Source organism: Anopheles gambiae, chromosome 3 (genome assembly GCF_943734735.2).
Source record: "Anopheles gambiae chromosome 3, idAnoGambNW_F1_1, whole genome shotgun sequence".
NCBI classification, from domain to species: Eukaryota; Metazoa; Arthropoda; class Insecta; order Diptera; family Culicidae; genus Anopheles; species Anopheles gambiae.
In genome coordinates this window covers 90,340,048-90,359,095 of record NC_064602.1, presented here as the reverse complement: position 1 = coordinate 90,359,095, position 19,048 = coordinate 90,340,048, and the positions used below count along the sequence as shown (strand labels likewise).

Genomic DNA, 19,048 nt, shown 5'->3' with positions numbered 1-19,048 from the left:
CTTTATTTTTGTATGTAATCAATATGTTGATGCTCCAATTGATAATTTTTTGTATTATTAAAAAATTATATTAAAAAAAACTTGATAGCTGTCAAAACAGGGACATCGAACCATCATTATGGTGCAATTACACTACACGAGAAAGGGAGCAACTACACATCGTCAACCACCCAAGTGTCACAGATCCACTAAAAGACCACTAAACGGGTTGTAAACGACTCAAGCTCTCTGCCTAAACGGAATATAGCAGACGGTGAACAACTGATGCATTCTAAAAATAGCAAAAAAAAAGCTGGTGGCGCCACCTGTTGGTAGGATACCCAACCAATGGAGCATCCTCGCTTGAAGAGCTTTCTCATTTCCTCTGTACTGTTGAATCGTATCGCATCGTATCGTATTGAAGTTATGCATCGCTAGGACTATAACGGCGATACGATTGTTTAAATACTAAACTCTAATGCTAAACACTAGCACTAAAACAAGTGACATTTCAGTAATGGTCGTTGATGTTGATACCCCACGTATCAAACCACACGGCCATATAGATTTTTGCTCAGAAAGTTAGAAGGCTATATAGGTTATGATAAGATGAAGTTTGTCGAAACACATTGCAAAGAAAGGACAGCAATGTAATGATAGGCCCTATCTATTGAGCAAACCAATGATTCTATGGAGCTTTTGTTTTTTTAGGGATATTTGATCTTCCAGTCATTTAATCTTTAATCAGTTTAACCTGTGGCGCTTGGAGTATTTGTTAATTTTTTCACAGTTACACAGCCCGTGCATTACGATTGAAGACCATAAATACACGAAACAGAATTTTGCGGTGCAAAATTACGTCAGCTGAAAAACCCTATGTATGTGAAAAAGTTTGGTAAAGTTGCAGTTGACAGTTTGTAAATAGTTTTGACAGCAAGCAGAATTTCTTGACCTTGAATATTTATGTTTTTGGCGCCTGAAAAGTGAACAACTATGAAAAATAAGGCAAATAAAGAAATGCTTTCTTTGTCCAAATTGCTTGTCAACTGCAAACAAGAACCTTTCTCGCGTCCGCATCCTATAAATTCACATCAACGACAAAAAGCTCTAACCTCTGAATATCGATCGATATTTTGTTTCGAAAGTTGTTTAGAAATCACAACTGCGTCAGTTAGCTGTTAGTTTACGCTTTTTGTCAACTTTTTTCAACTTTATTTCATGGCTGCTCCAGCTCACGTTTTGGAAAATGTTTTAGTATTTTATCACTACCGTAGCCCCGCGCTTATTTAAGTGAAAATCATGTTTACACCTTGAGGAATTACATTGCCTAGCGTTTTATTAATTTAAGTTTATGTTCCGAAACATTATAACATAACTTTATATTATTATTATTATTTAGAGATTATCGAAATTCGACTTGGATTTGAGAAAACCGCCTTGAGCTATCCCGTGGTGTAAAAGCACCCTCAGCTGAAAGTAACTTTTGCTCCTTGGGTCTCGAGCGCAAATGTCACCCATCAAAAAGTCAAAGTCTGCAAGGTGTCAAAATCGAGCCCGTCCTTGCCTTTCAATCGAAAACACGACAGGTTTTGTGCTTTCTGGTGGTGTGCAGCTGTGGAGAAAAACTGGAACGAAAAAATTGATTTTCGCGTTATTCAACCACTCTGGTGCGTGCTATCTGTGGGCAAAGTGCAGCGGGACAGTGAAAACCAGCGCTCGGAAGATAGGTCGTGCGAGCCCCAGCGCCCGTACTGCTGAAACGTGGAGTGTGGAAAATTCGCCAAGGTTCTAGAACAAACCGCATTGGCGTTTCGTCGCCTGGTCGCGCGGGGTTGCGGAAGAAAAGAAGGAGTGCGAGAGTGTGTGTGTGTGTGACAAATAAATAGCAAAGCAACCAGACAGGCCTGGTACACTGTAGGGATCGTACGTACTTCGAGACAGCTAATACGGTAAGGGGCCGCAAATCCGTTTTGCGTAAAATTGAACGACCTCGAGGAGAGGGGAAAAAATCCTCCCCAAATTGTGTGTGTGTGTGTCAGTACTGTGATTCCTATTTCTTTCTACTACTCCCGTACTGTTTTCTTCTCCCTCCCTCTCGCTCTCTTGCTCTCTCTCCAGCCGCGTAAGTAAAAAAAACGGACATAGAATGTCGTCACAGCAAGAGCAACCACAACAGCAGCAACCGACCGTGCGGCACATTCCGATTTTCGTCGAAGGTCGATCGGAGCCGCTGATCAATAAAACGCCCGAATCGCAACCGTCACAGCCGTCCCAGCAGCAGCAGCCGCAGCCGCAGCACCATCATCCGACGACTGGCATGGGCGAGGGCGGCCCCAGCATGGACATGCCCAGCCGGAACGATTTCTTCAAACACGGCACGATCTTCGACTCGGTGCGCGACATGCCAGTGCGATCGAACTTTCCGGGCTTCCACCAGGGCTTCAAGCGGGAGCCATCGCCCGGTGCTACGCGAACGTCGCCCTTCCCGGACATGTGGTCCGAGCAGCCGAACCATGTGCCTCGCGGAACGTCAATTCCTAGACAAACGCCTTCACCATCGACCGCGCAGCACCCGCCGCCGCCGCCGCAGCAGCAGCAGCAGCACCAGCCACAGCAACCAAAACCAAACACGCAGCAGCAAGTACCGCGGCAACAGCAGCCACCGGCGGCGCAACAGCAGCATGCGGATGCGCAGCAGCACCCGGCCGCCGCTGCTGGACAGGATCAACCGGACAGCCGCCCAAAGATGTCCGCCAAGGAGGATCCGATTACGAAAATACAGAAGATACAGAAAGACGTGCTCGCCATCTTCGACCAGGTGGAACAGTTCAAGGGCGGCAAGGAGGGGAAGAAGGACAAGGCGTACATCTATCTGGACGAGATGCTGACGCAGAACCTGCTGAAGCTGGACTCGATCGATGCCGAGGATCAGCCGCAGATTAAGTCCGCCCGGAAGGAGGCCATCAAGAGCATAAACACCTGCATCGCGGTGCTGGAGGCGAAGGCGGAAGCCGGTGCTAGCGGGAGCGCCAACGCCAGTTCCGGCTCGATCGGGAAGGCGAACAGTAGCAGCAACGGTTTGAGCGCGAACGGTATGGAGCAGTCCGGCTCGAACACGTCAATTCCTCACTCGTCGTCCAACTCTAGTCAACAACAGCAGCAGCAGCAGGCCAATGAGGTATCGAGCCAGTAGTGTGTGTGTTAGCGCGCGCGTGTGTGTGTGTCTGTGAACATGCAGAAAACGGTTGCCATGGCGCCTCGGTCGACGACCATCCTGTTTTGCCGAGCATGAGAGCATCCGTGTCGATGACGACGCTTGGTTTGTCCTGTTCGCCAGCCTACTTTGTGTCATATTTATAGCCCGTTGGTGGTTTCTTCCTGGCACCAACCGCTCTGCATGAAGAACCGTCATTTCATTCGACCGTCCGGATCTTCAACGATCATATGTTTCATCTGTTCATCGTTACTCTCTCCTTCCTTTTTCATCGCTAGTTTCATAACCAAGTTTCAGTGAGGCTTCAACAGAGTGCTTCAGGTTGATAGGTTCTGCATGAATTTGTAATTTGCCTAAATTAAGATTGATGGCACCACAAAAGAAGTAATCGTTTTTTTTTTTGCAAGCCGCGACCCATCTCGGGGTCGATGCGTCCGAGACGACGGTTCTGGTGCTCTTGAAAAGAAACCATTTCCGTTATGCTTTATATACATGTATTATCACACCAAGAGAGAGAGAGAGAGGAAAAGAAAGGGGAGGGTGCATAGAGAAGCAAGAATAGCATGTATTAAAAAAAAACACAGAACAATGCACTTCTTTAACGCTTACGGTAGGGTGGTGCACACAGTGTGTAGGAATTTTGGTTAGCGCTGAACGTTAGCGAACTTACTACTACTACTACTACTACTACTGCTAATAACAGCGAATACACATAATGTGAACATAGTTTGCAGAGACATATTTATTTTTCTTATTTTTAGTGAGTAAGTAATTGGAGTCACAAACAAAAACAACACACAGAGAGGCAGGATGGGAAAGAGAAATGGTAAAGAATTCTGAAATGACAAGCACAGTAGAAGAAGGGAATAAAAGAAGAGAATTGTTAAATATAGGGAAAGGAAATCCGACAAAACGACATCGATAACAATGATAACGAATATTAACAAACCTGCAGAGTCGGCAGCTATGGAATAGGTGTAAGGCCCTAAAGTGTCCTCAGTATCCATCACAGGCCGCGCCTGCAAAAAGTGAATTATGTAAGGCGGAAGTGAATTATGCAAACGACACGTACCGTCGATTCTACAATTTGGCAGCAAGGAAATACCAGGACAGCGAGCAAACTCAATTTAACAATGCATAACTTTTGAATTATATAATTTTAATAAAGAAAAAAAGGCAGGAACTCACCAATTTGTTTATATAGGACAATAAACATTCAACCAATCCAAATCTTCGTTGCTAGAACTATGGGCGCCCCCTTTTCTGGAACTGATGGTGCTGGGGGAGTGTATTAGCGGGGGATACGGGAGGGACTAAAACACACACCAACTCTACTACTCAACATCTAATAATTACTTCGATTACTGTTCTTCTGTTTTCGCTTTCACACGCTGTGGCGTCTCCGTGCTGCGAGGATGTGAAAATAAAGTTAAAGGTTACACTAAAGCTGTTGTTTTACTGTTTTTCGACTATTTTATTATTGCATCAAATTAATATTCTTCACATTCCATTATTAATTATTGTCTCCATGGTTTGTTCATAAATCGTTTTTTGATCGATTGAGGAATCCTATTTGGAACTAACCTTCTGAAATTGATTTCTCCGTGGTGGTGTTTTTTTACTCTAGTAGGGTCAGTAGTATCCATGATATGCAATTCGAATAATTGACAAAGCCTTTAATGGCTCCTATGCCACTTTCTGTGTTGTAAAATAAAAGACGAATATGGACGAAAGAAATCTTTCGGCGTGGTAGATAAAAGTTCCAATATGATGACTCGTTTACAAGAAATGGCCATCCTCCGGCAAGGAATCCCACAGCAAGCAGCAAAATTAAAGTGGAGCATCATTTATTCGGGCTCTTGATGGACTTGACCTTGCCCGGATACTCGAATAACACGGTTTGTTTTGGTAAAACCTAGCCATGTTTTATTACCTTCATGTTTTTTCAATGAGAATGTTTGAAATGTGCCATGATTTATCGCGTTTTTTGTTATGATAATGTGCTCTGATAACCTTTTTTGTAAAAAAAACTGTTGAACGGACAGCCGGATAATAAAAAGGATCGGCGCTCCACTGTAAAAATGGTTAAAAGACATCTAAAACTAACGTTTTTTAGTCTACCCGTCATTTTAGATCGAATTTACCGATTGGGCGCGCCATCCCGAAATTGCGCTCAATCTGGCAACACTGACATTGTCTACCGTTGCCGCTGCCAAAAAGCGAGCTGTCAAAAACGGCAGCCACTGCGATTTGTTTACCTCCTCACGAGCGTGTTCCGCACGCTTCCTTTCGACGAGCGAAGAAGCGCTGTTTTACGCATTATAAAAAGAGTGCAAAACGTGTGAAAATTTGATTCCTTTGCTTTCTCCTTCTCCAGTACACGTCCAAGTACAAAATCCCGCACAATGATTATCCCGGTACGGTGTTTCACCTGCGGCAAGGTTATTGGCAACAAGTGGGAAGCATACCTTGGATTGCTCCAGGCCGAATATACCGAAGGGTAAGCAACCGGTCGGTCGCACTTCTAAAGGACTTCTTTCATAGTGGAATCTTTATAAAATCCCTTTCCCCGCAGTGATGCCCTCGATGCGCTCGGCCTGAAACGGTACTGCTGCCGACGGATGCTGCTCGGTCACGTCGATCTGATCGAAAAACTGCTCAACTACGCACCACTCGAGAAGTAGAGAGGGAAAGGGAGAGCGTGCGGACGAGCGATCATTAATGAATCCAGCGTAATTTTAAGACTCCGTTTTATTACTTTTGTTCATACCAAAAGTGCAAAAATACAACATAACCTGGTTTAAGAATATTAAAAAATGTACACTTTCCACGCGTCCCTGTTTTTTGTTCGAGAAAATGACACTTTTCAATCTTCGCGGGATGAAATTCGTCGTCGCTTAATGCTGTGACCGCTTGCACGCCTCGCAAAAGAGATAGCCAGCTCATCCTCATCCGACGAGGACAGGCAGATGGAGGTTTGCGCCTGGTCGCCGCTTTTCTCCCGCTCCGGTTTGGCGGCTTCCAACGATCCGTTGCTCAGCTTGCGGTTCCGACTGTCACGTCGCTTCGGCGCACTCTTCAGACTGGGCGTATGGGAGCGCCGGTCGGACGTGGAGGGGGTGCGTATTTTTTTACCATTTTTGTCGCGCTTCGTCTTCTTCGACCCGGTACCATTATTCACCACCGAGGGGCCGTTAACGGTGGGCGAGCCCTTTGGTGGCGTTTCCGTGCCGTTGGTCGACCCGCTCGCACCATCCCCGGCGGGCTGGAGGAGGACGGCGGTGCCGGGATCCTCGTACTTCGTGCAATACTTATCATTGCCCAGGATGTGCGGCATCAGGTAGGAGTATTTCTTTATAAAGGTGCAATTATGCTCCGCACTCGAGACGGTTTTGCAGTAGCGACAGGTGGGCACACAGTCCGCCCGCTTCTGGTGGTGTTCGAGCGAGTCTTTGGATTTGAACGTTTTGTTGCAGGTGCGGCACATGTACACCAGCGGGGCCGGCTCGTCCCGGTCGATGGTCGCCTTGACTGGCCAGAGCGCCTCGAGATAGTGGGGCACCTTCAGGCAGTCCACCAGCACGGGAATCAGCTGCTGTATGCGCATTCGCTGCGCGCTGCCTTCCTTCGGTGGGGTGGTGGCATGTGGCGCTGATTCCACTTCCGCAGCAGTGACGACTTCATCCGTTGGCTCGCTTTCTGCTGCTGGCGCACTTTCTACTGCTGGTGCTGAGCCGCTCTCTGCCGTCGATACCCTTTCTACCGTTGGCACACTGTCCTCGGTGGCCAATTGTGCTTCCACGGTCGCTTGGTTTTCAGCTGCATTCATCAGATCTGCCATTACTTCGCTTTGTACGGTCACAACCGATCCTTCCCTCGATTCATCGTCGATAACAATAGTTGCCGATTCCTTTTCCACGGCCGGTTCGGCATTTGGTTCTGGCCGGTTCGGCATACCGACCAGTGCGGTATTTGGTTCTGGTGCACTGGACTTTGCCGGTGACGGCAGGCTAACAACGTCTGTCTGGGTACCCCTCTCCTGCACCGCCGTGCCGTTGCTGCATTGTGGCGCACTTTCAGCGAGTTCGTTGATGCTCGCAATGCGCGCCTCCCCGGCGATAGCTATCACGGCGCCAGGTATCGAAAACGAAAAGGGAGCGAGTTATTATAGCCGCCCGGCCACACCATACAAGCGTACCAATTCCTTACCGCGGAATGCGTTGATCTGGGCAAGCAGCACCGACTGATTTAGCCGGAAGTTTTTCCTCAGCGACAGACAGCGTATCCGAAGTTTGTAGTGGTGTACGAGCTGTACGTAGCAAGGCACGCAGATCATCGTTGGACCCTCATCGGTTTGCAGTACCTGCGAAATGGTCACCACGTTCGTCAACATTCCACAACACAACACAGAATGCGAACGGGTACAGGCTTCTGCTGCTTCTGTCATCTACTTACCTCCACCCGGTACACATCGAGCAGTAGGCGGTTGATGTCCTGATTTTCCAGCAAATCGATGCCGGCCGTCTGTGCTATTTCGATCTGCTTCAGGCACAGCCGACATCGCGTATCCCGGCCAGCATCGTTCCGCGCAGCCGTCTCCAAGGCTTCCGTGGACATGGTGAGTGTGTTTGTTTTTCAGGGTCGCTTTTTCTTTTTTTCGAAAACTAAGCCAAACGCACTCGCCACATGAAGGGTGCAAAAAACATGGTCCGTTTTTTTTGCTGTTGTCTGCGTTTCTTGGGAACGCTCAAATTTGCCCGGCAGATCGCTTTCAAAACAGCAACGCACTGGTAAAGCTTCGGTGCAATTTTGACAGCTGCACCGGTTGGCAGTGGTGCTAAACCTGACAGACGGGAAGATTGATACTGCACAGTAGATCGTTTGAAGGACATAGGTGTGATTATTATTTGCACGAAAATTGGGTTTATAAAAAATTTAAATCGTTTGAAAACTGTGCTGAATAATTTTAAAACGCCCGATTTGGTAGGAAATTATAATTCTGGAATGGGGGGTTCTTTTACGTTCTTGATTTTGAAGATAATTTTAGCGTATTGTGGTCTCACTGCCTCTTTCGCCAAATCTCGTGTCCGAGAGTCCGGATCTCTCTCTCTCTTTCTCTCTCTCTTAGAAAAAAAAGCACAAAACCAGGATCGACCGCAGTTGTCAAATGCGACGAGTGTTGGTGGTACAATGGAGCGCCGTTTATCCGGGCTTCTCGGGACATGACCTCGCCCGGATATGCGAATAACACGGATAATGAGTCACATGATATATTTTATCACCAATTCCTGATTAAGTTGTGGAAAATTTACTTATTTTTTGATAAAAATAACCCAGTTTTTATTAACTTCATGTTTTTTCAATGCGAATATTTGAAATTTGCCATAAAATATAGTGTTTTTTTGTTACGACAATGTGCTCTTTTTGCCGCTTTTTCAAATATCCTCCTCATAACGCAATGTCACCTTTGTATTGAACTGTCATTTCTCAACAGCACGGATGAACGGAAACCCGGATAAAAGGTACCCGGATAAACGGCGCTCCACTGTATATGGGGTTGTTTAATGAATTTTTTTAGTTTGATTGTAATCGTTCTCTCATTTATTGTTTGTAATGAATAAATATGTATGAATAAATTAAAATAATATAATGATAAAATAGTTTAAAAAAAACTGCAATAAAAACTTTGCGTGCACATGCACTGCCGTGTAGACACAGCTGTAGCACCTCATCTATACAGGCTTTTCCGATAGAACTCAAGACTGCGGGACACTTTGATGAATCTGCGGGAGTCAATCGCAAGACTGCGGAACGATACTTGAAAACGTTGACGATACCGCCCAGGTGACAACTGTTCTACAGTTTTAGCTTAAACTCCTCCTGAACAGCTCGAATTAACCCCCCAAGTGACATTTTCGAGTAGATTATTTCGTTTTTCGAGCTGCTGAAAGCTTAAAGAGCAGGCTTAAAGTTAGCTTAAAGAGCTGGCCATAATATCGACTTTAAGCCCAGGTGCCCAGGTGACAACTGTTCTACATTTTTAGCTCAAACTCCTCGTGAACAGCTAGATTTAACCTATTGCCTCATGTAAACGCTTGAAACCATGGGTGTGTGAGTGAACAACAATGTGTTGAAGCGTTGAAGTTTATGTTAGAACTTCGGTAGAAGCCGGAGAAACAAGAAGCTTGCAGTTTCGTCCTCGGTGTACAACAACCAAAACACTGAGTAAGAAAAAGTAAACGATCTTTCCAGGAGTATCAGAATAGCGGGGTAACGCATGGACCAACAAAGCAACGTGAAAGAGTGTTTTATTATTAATCTTTTTGTTTGATACGGATTGAAGAGTACGTATGTTTTGTTTTGGGAAGGTAGATTGTGCACATCGTGATGACAATTCTCAAAATGGCACCAGAAAAAAACGCTTCGCTCTGACGTTTCAACTGTTATAATGAGCTTAAAGTCGATATTATCGCCAGCTCTGTAAGCTAACTTTAAGCCTGCTCTTTAAGCTTTCAGCAGCTCGAAAAACGAAATAATCTACTCGAAAATGTCACTTGGGCGGGATCTGCGGATTTGTATCGTCCCCCCTTTTGCTGCATAGGTTCTCCAGATTATCTGGTATATGGAACAACTAGTGGAGAGGTATTAGGTATTCGAGGTGTCAAGATACTTTTCGGGTAGAACCCTAACTTTCTGCCAGTGCAAGAGCAACGGAACTCCCAAGAAAAACCTTCGTGTGGCTAGGCCGAAGCTCGTGCGCTAACAGAGGTGATAGTGACATGGATCAACCTCAGGCTCTATCTCCTTTCGATAAGCTGCCTCCGGAGGTAAGTAAATATTAACTTTGAAATCTTTCCCCGATAGTTTCGTAACTCCATTTCACGTTTCAGCTTATTTCCTTCATATTTGACCATCTTGATTTAAAGGCATTGAAAGCGATGTCTCTTACTTGTCACCGATTGGAGCAAATGTTTTCCGAATACAGCAGTCAACGGTTTGTGCTGCGCATCAGACCCAAAGTCCTGGACTATTTTGGAGAATACATCCTGGGGGTAAAAGCCTCAGAAAAGGTCGAAAAGGCAGCCATATTGCTGGAGAGAGTATGAAACGTCTCTACCGCAAAGTACATCTCGATGTCTCGTGTGTCAACTTGAGTATGATAGCATCGAGGAAATGCATACGCCTATCGCCAAGCTGCTCGCAATGTACTCGATGCAACTGCTGGTCATACTGAAACTTGAATTGTCTCTAGATGCGGAGGATTTGGCCAAACTGCTGTCGGACGGTCTAGCCAATCGGTTCATGGATCACCTGAAAGAGCTGGTAGAGCTGCATTCTTTCGGATGCTGTTGGAGACCGCGACCGACCCAACCTAGGACAGTTGGCAATATTGAACGCCACCAACAAACTGTCGTTCACTGCTTGATTGCATGATTGATTCTAGGACCGGTATGGGTTCTTGGTAAGTGCCAGAATCAGTATGGGTGCATGATCAATTCCAAGACCGGAATGGATTCTTTATATTTTCCAGGGCATGTTCTCGGACCGATATGATCAGAACTGATTCCTGGAGCGATATGCGTGCAGTATCGGTTCCAGGACCGATACAGGATCAGTATCAGATCCAGGACCGGCATTAGGTTATGTTCTTGAGCCAGAATGTGTATTGGGTTAAGAGGCCATTAAGTTTGGCGTACTATTAAGAGCAAAAGGGATATTTGAGATTTATTGAAATTTATATTATTGAACAGTGAAATTTAAGCTGGCCAAATGAACTAGTAAGGTACAAATACTTGAAATAAATTTTCAACTTATCATATTAAGCATGCCATTTAATTCTATCAATTTATTATTAAATACTTACGGCAGCAGTAATGTTTTATTTGTGTTGTGCACATGAAACAAGCGGTGCTGGCAGGTAATAACCGAATAAAATTTAACAATAGAGCCTTAATCTTTCATTTGTAATCTGGACGTTTAAAACACTTGAGAAGGATTTAGTTAAATTAACCTTTTGTGACACTAAGTGCGACGAAAAAGTTGTGAGATAGAGAAAAAAAACATCAAATTGAATACCATTTTTAAATGTTTCTCTCTCGTGCTCATCAAACTAAACGATTGTAAACAAAACATTAAAATAATGAAAATTGAGCAAGAGCGCATACATACACCCACAAAGAGCCGTCGCGCACAACTACAATGTGTTCGATGTTGTGTTTTTTTTTGCATAAAGTTTCCGGAGAGCAATCGCTTTATTTTTCTCCCGCCCGCCGGGAAAATCGGAGAAAGTTTTGCAACGCCACAGAGGGCCCGCCAGCGAAAGAGAGCGAGAGCGAGACGTACGAGCGTCAACAACAAGCGTGTGCGTGTAAAAGTTTGCCTCCCCAACACGTGCTTCGGGTTGCGCCGTGTTGTAGTAGACGGTGGGCGCCTCCATCGGCGGAAAAAAGTTGGAACCGGAATAAGGACGGCATTACAGTCCGCGAGAGCGGGAGAGCGCTACGCGACGCAGCCAAGAAGCAAACACGACTCCCGTGGAAAGCTTCGGCTTTCACCTTCTTCGCGGGCGAAAGGAAAATTCGTGCAGAATTATTCCATGCGAAAACGTTGCGCTGCTGCTGTGTGCGTGCGCCTCCGTACGTGTGGTGTGGTCCAGGGTACGGTGGTGTCAATCAGTGAACACTTGACGGGCTTGTCCGTTGCAGCTTTCGTTTCGTTTGTTAGTTTGTTTATAAATAGAGTGCGTTGGAAGGGTGCATTTGTTTGAGTTTCGCTTCCTGGTTAAAGGGGTTTCCCATGGTTGCTTCGATGGGGAAGTGTTAGAGCAAAAAGCAAAAAAGCAGCAAAGTACACAATGCAAACGATACACAGTGACGTGTGAGGAGACACGGTGATGGTGATGGTCGCTGGAAAAGCGTCAGGATCCGAACCATCCGAATGGTGACGAACGTGTTGGCCCAAGCTCTAAGCAAAAAGTTTCGTGTGAAATGGATTAATTGAAGCCGCGTTAGTTGCCCCCTTCGTTGGGTAAAAAGGCAAATTGTGGATGTAAAAAAAAAATTGCAATCCGCTAGCAGCAGCCCTAGCCACCAGGAAGGAAAACTCACCTCCCCCCCTCCGCTCCCTCGCAACAATCGCTCGAAGGAAGAACAAAAAAAGAACATGGCAGAAGATTTATCGATCAATAAAAATAAGATGTAAGTGTGTAGCGCGGACACACCATACACATAAATAAGTGCTCGTTTTCCAGAGATAATTGCCCATTGCTTCACTCACTCTCGCGCTCAGCGCTCGCTCTGGCTCTCGCTCGCGCGGCGCACAAAGTCATCGTCGCCGGGAAAAAGTTCACGATGCACGCTGTGCCTTCCACATCCTTAGTTCCACATTCCAATCTCCCCATTGCCACCACCACCACCACCGTTAGGAGGGGTGACTTTTTTCTCCGGCGCGAGACTTTTCCGAGCCGTCGTGGAAGTGAGTGTGTGCAAACGGGTGGGGAGAAAAAGACGTGAAAAAGGAAAAACAACCCATTAAGCGGGAAGGATGAGGAACTGCTGCTCGGACGGCCTGTGGGCTTGAAGGAGATGTTGGGCAAAAATCAAAGATGGTTGCCATTGTTCTGGACTCGGTTTTTTTTTCGCTTTCTTTCGTTTGCCCCCTTGTTCGTATCCTTCTGGGACATTAAATGCAATTTAATGACTTTTATTTTATTTCTTTGTAGAAAGGGGACGAAAAGGACATTTTTAAGCAAATTGAGGACAAAATGGATGTTCTCTAGTAGCTTTCAATTATTTATTCTGTTTTATATATTTTTTTTAAATAGTTTTATGCATGTTTTGGAGATTATTTATTAACAGGTTTTAATTTTTTTGTTGAAATATTAAAATAATAATTGATTTTTTTAAATGTCATTTAATGAATGTTTCAATTAAAAACGTCTATATATTTTTTAAATTAATTATTTCGAAAAAGAGGCCAAACATTCAAATTATCTAATTTCTTTTAGTCAGTGGAAATTCGAAAAAAAACTCAAAATTCAGAGCAAATGTTGATGCATACAGGACAAATTAAACCATGCCAAATAACTTAAAATATTTTTTGGAATTTCCTGGATTGTTTTATATTAAATTAAAATTTTCAATTGTTTTCCCTCCCTTTTTCAGTTTTACCCAACGGTACGGCAACAGTAATAACGACATCTGTCGGCTCTGTTTAAAAAATGAAGCCCACATGGAGCCACTGTTCTACGCGAACCTGTTCCCGAACATTTTACTCACGAAAAAGATATACGATTGCACCTCAATACAGGTAAAAGAGATCGAGCTCGATTCCGTTTCAATAAAAAAAAAACATTCAAACTTCTTTCCCCCACCTCCCCTCAAGATTATATACGAGCGCAACCTGCCAATGTTTGTGTGCAAACTGTGCGCCAACAAGCTGGACGAGTACGTGCGATTTCGGGACCGGTGCATCGCAAACGACGAGTTTCTGCGCAATGCGCTGGCCGCCTTCGATGCAAACGGCGGGGGCAACTGTCCCGGTGCGATAAAAATGGAACCGGATGACATTGCCCACCCCGCCGTACCACCTCAACCGCCAGCCAGCGCCAAGTTTTCCCAATGCCTTGCGGTAACACCGCTCGAGCTTAACTGTGCCCTGGTGGCGGCTGCTGCAGCCGCCGCCGGCAAGCGAGAGCCTCCCGACATCGAGGAGGAAGACGAGGAGCGGGGCTATGGGCACGGATCCGGAGCACCGTCTCCCGATCGGTCGGCCTGTGGCCGGGTGGACGAGCTTACGGTCAAACGGCCGCACAGCGACGAGCCCCACTATCACAGTGGCGACGAAGACGACGAACTGCTAGCGGACGATGGGTACGACGGTGAACCCAACCAAACGCCGGCGGAGCACGCCGACCAGCAGCAGTACGTGTGCGAGGTGTGCTCTAAATCGTTCAAAATCCGGCACCATCTACTGGTACACCGGCACACGCACGTGGACAGCCACGCGCCAACGGCGGACATGCTGCACGAGCGGGCCGACTTTAACGGTGCTACGGCCGGTGCCGGTGGGGCCGGCGGCAAACCGTCGTACAGCTGCCCCAAGTGCCCGAAAGCGTTCGTCAACAAGGGCAACCTGCTGAACCATCTCGAGACGCACACGCACGAGAAGAGCTACGCGTGCGACATCTGCACGAAAACGTTCAAGTACAACGTGCAGCTGCGGCTGCATATGCGCATCCATACCGGCGAGCGGCCGCACAAGTGCGAGATCTGCAATCGCGGCTTTTCCCAGCTGTCGAACCTGCGATCGCACCGGAAAACGCACTCCAAAGTAAGAGAACTTCATCATAGTAGTGGTGGGGGGCTCGGAATCGGAACTACCTGGTTCTGGTTCCATGTTCGGAATTAATTCTGGATCCGATTCCGATACTAGAACCGATTCCAATTCCAATTCTGGAATCGATTCCGATAGCGGAGTCGGTTCCGATTTCAAAGCCGATTCCGATTCCGAATCCAATTCCGAAGCCAGTTCCGGAGTCATCTCCGATTTTGGAGTAGATTCCGGAGCTCCGATTTCGGAATCGGCTCCGGAGTCAGAATCGGCTCCGGAATCGGAATTGGCCCGGAAATCGCAATCAGCTCCGTAATCGGAATCAGATTTGGGCCCGGAAGCACAGTCAGTTCTCCAATTGAAATCAGTCGTTTAGAATCGAAATCAATCCCGGAATCTCCATAAGAATGGATCGTTTACCAGTAAAATTAGGGTCTTGGTGGCTATCGATACAATCGTAGCTGCATAGGACCCAAACACCTATTTTCATGGAGATACCGAAATAAATGCCGAAATAGAATTTGATTCCAGAGCCGAAACTGGTTCCATATTCTAAGCCGATTCTAATTTCTGAGCTGATTCTGATTGCGGAGTGGACTCTGTTTCCGGAGTCGATTCCGGAACCGATTCCGTGTTCAAAATAAATTTAGGATCCGATTCCGGAGTCGATTCCGGAGTAGATTTCGGACACGTTTCCAATTTCGGAGTAGATTCCGGAGCCGGCTCCGATTTCGAAATCGGCTCCAGAATCGGAATTGACCCGGAAATCGTAATCAGCTCCGGAAGTGGAATCAGAATTGGCTCTGGAATCAGAGTCAGTTCTACAATTAAAATGGGAAGATTTAGAAATCAGTCCCGGAATCTCCAAGAGAATGGATCGTTTACAAGTAAATTTAGGTTCTTGGTGACTATCGATACAATCGTAGCTGCATACGACCCAAACGCCTATTCTCATGGAGATACCGAAATCGAATCTGATTCTGGAGCCGATACCGATTTCCGAGCTGAAGATCAGAAGATCGCGGATTGCGGAATCGATTCCGGAATCGATTACGGAATCGAGTTTGGAAACTGATTCCGGTCCTACTATCCGGAATCGATTCCACAAAAAATTGGAGCTAGTCGGAATCGATTCAGTCCAAAACTGCATTGATCCTATCACAACACCATACCTTGCTTCTGAAAAGGACTCCTCGCCTAACGCTTTTCCTCCACTCTTTTCCATACCCAGGTCAAACCGTACAAATGCCACCTTTGCCTCAAAAGCTTCACCATGCTGGACAACCTGACCGCGCACAGCGCCAAGTGTCTGAAGGACAAGTTCCGCTGCACGCTCTGCTCGAAATCGTTCGCGAAGGAGGGCAACCTGCTGTCCCATCTCCAGTCGCACAGCGACGGCATCGTGGAGAAGATGTTCAAGTGCGAGATGTGCCCGAAAAGCTTCAAGAACAAGGAGGACTGGAAGCGGCACGTCCGCGTGCACACGGGCGAAAAGCCGTACACGTGCGACATCTGCTCGAAGGGGTTCGCGCAGAAGGCGAACCTGCTGTCCCACCGGAAGACACACCTCAAGCCAAACGTTACGTACAGCTGCGACCGGTGCGCCCGGACGTTCCGCTCGCAGAAGGTGCTGCAAATGCACGTGCCAAAGTGTACCGGTGGGGCGGGACCGATCGAGGGTGCGAGTGTGCCGCCCTCGGCACCGGTGACCCCCGTGTCCGAATCAATCCCGGACTCGCCCAGCCCCGGTGCGGGCGTGTCGCTGACGACGACATCTTCTTCGGCGGTGGAGGCGGCCGCCAACAGTACACCGCCGACCCTGTCCGAAGCGCTGTCCGATCTGTTGCGGTACGAGATTGCACTGCGGGCACCGCTCGAGCTGCAGCAGATGCTGCTGGGGCACATCGACCGGAAGGGCAAACCGGCGCAGGCCGGTCCGGGTGGTAAGGCGGCCGGGCGGCGGTACCGGTGTGACGTCTGCTTCAAGGGCTACTCGCAGTACCCGTCGCTGATCAAGCACCGCAAGCTACACTTCAAGGTACCTCCGCTGGTAAAGGTCCTGGCAGGGAAGGCGGGCCACCATCACCAGCAGGACTACGAGGACGGGGAGATGGAAGAGCCGAGCGACGGTCTCGTGCAGCCACCGGGGGAGCTCCACTGTCGGGGAGTTGGAGGGATCGGAGATGCACCACCACAACCACCGCCACTACCACTACCACCACCACACCACCAACCAACCGGCGAACCGATCGAGCGGCCGTACAGCTGTGATATATGCGGTAAGACCTTTAAATACAATCGTAACCTGAAGGTGCACGCCAAGCTGCACGTCAGAGCGAACCGTTTTAAGTGTGACAAGTGTACCACCACCTTTGCGCAGGCGGAAGATTTGCGGCGGCATCTGCCCACCCACCCGACCGCTGCCGGCAGGAGCTTCAGCTGCGACTACTGTGCGAACCGGTTCCGGTCGAGCGAGGACCTGAAGCGGCACCGCCGGTCGCACACCGGCGAGCGGCCGTACCGGTGCACCCGCTGTCCGAAGGCGTTTACGCAGCAGTCGAACCTGCGGGCCCACGCGAGGATCCACGACCGATAGGGGGCGCCGGTGTGCAACAGGTTGGATCAGCCAGTGGACGAATGGTGCCAATGGGGCCCGATGTTGGAAGCGTGCCGTTACATCAGCCAACGGTTGCGTCGGTCGAACCGGCGTGCGTTACATAGTGCCAGCTGTCTGTTTAAGCATGGGATGGAGAGCGAGCAGGAGAGAGCTGGGAGAGTATTTTGTAGACAGCGCCGGATAGGGTTTTGCACGGCCCAGCGACGACAGCCCTTAAGGTGCATTAGGTTAATGGGTAGCGCCCCCGCCCCCTGTTTCGTTCTCGTTTTCTATTTACCGTAACCGTTAGGCCACTGTTTTTCTATTTCCCTATTGGATATGGTGTGTTTGTGTTGAGTCGATGTGTTTTTTGCCCGAACGATGTGCAATTGTGATTATATTATTATTATAGTCAGTAGCAGAAATAAATGTTGTTTCGTGTAAGTTTTATTGTGAAGAGTGTTATTTTTGTTTTAGGAACCAAGCAGGGACGACTCGCGGGATAAGTCTTATGGTAGAATTGACAATTCAAATGAAACTGGATGTACATCTTTTTCATTCTTACTTAGACGAACGTCACCCTTCGTAAGCAAGCCTATGTAAGCAGTGTAAGGATAGGGCCAGCAGTAAAGACGTTACAGTCAAGGTGGAATAACGCTTCTCGTCTGGGGATTAAAACTGGTATGAATCAAGATCCCATAACACGTCAGAACTAATCAAACTAGAAACGGTGGCTACAGATGACCATCTATAGATCTGGTGATGCTGGGAAGATTAATTCACCAGGTCTGCAGAGGGATGTGCACTTCGTGATACTTCACAGGCAATTACAAGTGTCGCGATACTGGAAATCAATTGAAAGAAGTAGGCGAAGTACACCAATAACTCATTTCCCCTGCAAACCCTGTAGTGATGCTACTTTTTCGGATAGTGGAGTTTGTCGGGATGACCGATGCTATATCTCGGAGGGGTTGTGTTCTTTGACAAGCATGATGAAGCTTCCTCTTCACACTCTAAAAGTATATTGTTACAATTTCGGTGCGGCAATGTCGTATAAGCGGGATATGGCCAAGTGTGCCATTACCCTTCAGCAGACGACAGCGATCTAATGAGTTGATAGAAAATCGGGAACTTACTAGATCCTTACCAATCATTAGTGTCGATTATCTAATTCAAACGGAAAAGTATCAAACAAAACCGCGCTACACGAACTGAAACAAAATCGGTATTATACAAGCTTGTTAGAGACTTCTTTCGTTGACTCGAGACATTGCTGCCAAATCGATCTCAAATGGCTTTGTTAGTTGAAACAAACTGCATCGCGGAACGCAGGAAGTATCGTACCAATTTATAATTATTTATACGTGTGGCGTATCATTGTTCTTAAAATATTTTTGGCAATGTCATGCAAAGTAGCGTTTTTGATACGTTTCCCATTTTTGTGTGCATTTTGTTATTTCCATCCTTTTTAAGTAAATAATTACAAAAATCCCTTCTGAATGTAATTACATATTTTTAAACCAAACGTATTGCATGTATTTAGTAGTTAAACCGTAAAACAAAACGATTTCCGTAGCTTTAACCTGACGGAAAGCTGTTGGTCAAAAAACGGTCTACGTTTGAGCCAGGTAATGCAAATGACCTTCGTTCAGTACGATATATCAAACCAGAGACAAATTGAGTGCTCTAACACGGATCATAATAGAAAATGAGCATTTTTGATACTTTTTCTCAAGCGATTGAGTCACATAATCGGCACTATTATCTTAGACGGTGTTTCGTCGCGATGATTAAATCTGGGACTGGTACAGTGGCGTAGAGGAGATCCTAAGCAACCATACGACTGTAGACCTTGCTGAGTCAAGGGGTCATACACGCTACTGAGACATAGGCTCCATCCAAATCTGATGAAACTCTCTTAGCCGCGT

General features: G+C 46.9%; 4 protein-coding genes across 5 annotated transcripts; 3 read left to right on the top strand and 1 right to left on the bottom strand.

The window, feature by feature from the left end:
* Positions 1-1,527: 1,527 nt before the first annotated feature.
* Positions 1,528-4,639, top strand: LOC1280878 (BAG domain-containing protein Samui). The gene is made up of 2 exons (XM_061662335.1): positions 1,528-1,928; positions 2,098-4,639. Exon 2 carries the CDS (start codon positions 2,126-2,128, stop codon positions 3,170-3,172), a length of 1,047 nt encoding a protein of 348 aa, XP_061518319.1. The 5' UTR covers positions 1,528-1,928; positions 2,098-2,125; the 3' UTR covers positions 3,173-4,639.
* Positions 4,640-5,419: 780 nt separating this feature from the next.
* LOC1280879 (DNA-directed RNA polymerases I, II, and III subunit RPABC5) lies at positions 5,420-6,014 on the top strand. The gene is made up of 2 exons (XM_320749.4): positions 5,420-5,693; positions 5,769-6,014. The coding sequence occupies exons 1-2, from the start codon at positions 5,599-5,601 to the stop codon at positions 5,875-5,877; spliced, it is 204 nt and encodes a 67-aa protein (XP_320749.2). The 5' UTR covers positions 5,420-5,598; the 3' UTR covers positions 5,878-6,014.
* On the bottom strand, positions 5,927-8,059 carry LOC1280880 (uncharacterized). 2 transcript variants are annotated; one of them, XM_061662328.1, is made up of 4 exons: positions 7,649-8,053; positions 7,403-7,556; positions 7,176-7,315; positions 5,927-7,136 (listed from the first exon to the last, which is right to left on the bottom strand). In XM_061662328.1, the coding sequence occupies exons 1-4, from the start codon at positions 7,808-7,810 to the stop codon at positions 6,060-6,062; spliced, it is 1,533 nt and encodes a 510-aa protein (XP_061518312.1). In that variant the 5' UTR covers positions 7,811-8,053; the 3' UTR covers positions 5,927-6,059. The 2 variants fall into 2 exon arrangements, with proteins under 2 accessions (XP_061518312.1, XP_320750.3); XM_320750.4 differs by having other exon boundaries at positions 5,927-7,315; positions 7,649-8,059.
* Positions 8,060-11,658: 3,599 nt separating this feature from the next.
* LOC1280881 (zinc finger protein 227) lies at positions 11,659-17,570 on the top strand. Its single transcript, XM_061662325.1, has 5 exons — positions 11,659-12,390; positions 13,357-13,501; positions 13,577-14,524; positions 15,756-16,803; positions 16,905-17,570. The coding sequence occupies exons 1-5, from the start codon at positions 12,356-12,358 to the stop codon at positions 17,243-17,245; spliced, it is 2,517 nt and encodes an 838-aa protein (XP_061518309.1). The 5' UTR covers positions 11,659-12,355; the 3' UTR covers positions 17,246-17,570.
* The last annotated feature ends 1,478 nt before the right edge of the window (positions 17,571-19,048 follow it).

Coding starts and splice junctions, on each gene's coding strand:
- LOC1280879 (XM_320749.4), top strand. CDS start 5,599: ATGATTATCCCGGTACGGTGTTTCACCTGCGGCAAGGTTATTGGCAAC. Junction 5,694..5,768: donor CAGGCCGAATATACCGAAGG/GTAAGCAACCGG, acceptor CTTTCCCCGCAG/TGATGCCCTCGATGCGCTCG.
- LOC1280878 (XM_061662335.1), top strand. CDS start 2,126: ATGTCGTCACAGCAAGAGCAACCACAACAGCAGCAACCGACCGTGCGG.
- LOC1280880 (XM_320750.4), bottom strand. CDS start 7,810: ATGTCCACGGAAGCCTTGGAGACGGCTGCGCGGAACGATGCTGGCCGG. Junction 7,557..7,648: donor TCGATGTGTACCGGGTGGAG/GTAAGTAGATGA, acceptor ACCATTTCGCAG/GTACTGCAAACCGATGAGGG. Junction 7,316..7,402: donor CCAGATCAACGCATTCCGCG/GTAAGGAATTGG, acceptor GCGCCGTGATAG/CTATCGCCGGGGAGGCGCGC.
- LOC1280881 (XM_061662325.1), top strand. CDS start 12,356: ATGGCAGAAGATTTATCGATCAATAAAAATAAGAT. Junction 13,502..13,576: donor ACGATTGCACCTCAATACAG/GTAAAAGAGATC, acceptor CCTCCCCTCAAG/ATTATATACGAGCGCAACCT. Junction 16,804..16,904: donor GTACAGCTGTGATATATGCG/GTAAGACCTTTA, acceptor ACCTTTGCGCAG/GCGGAAGATTTGCGGCGGCA.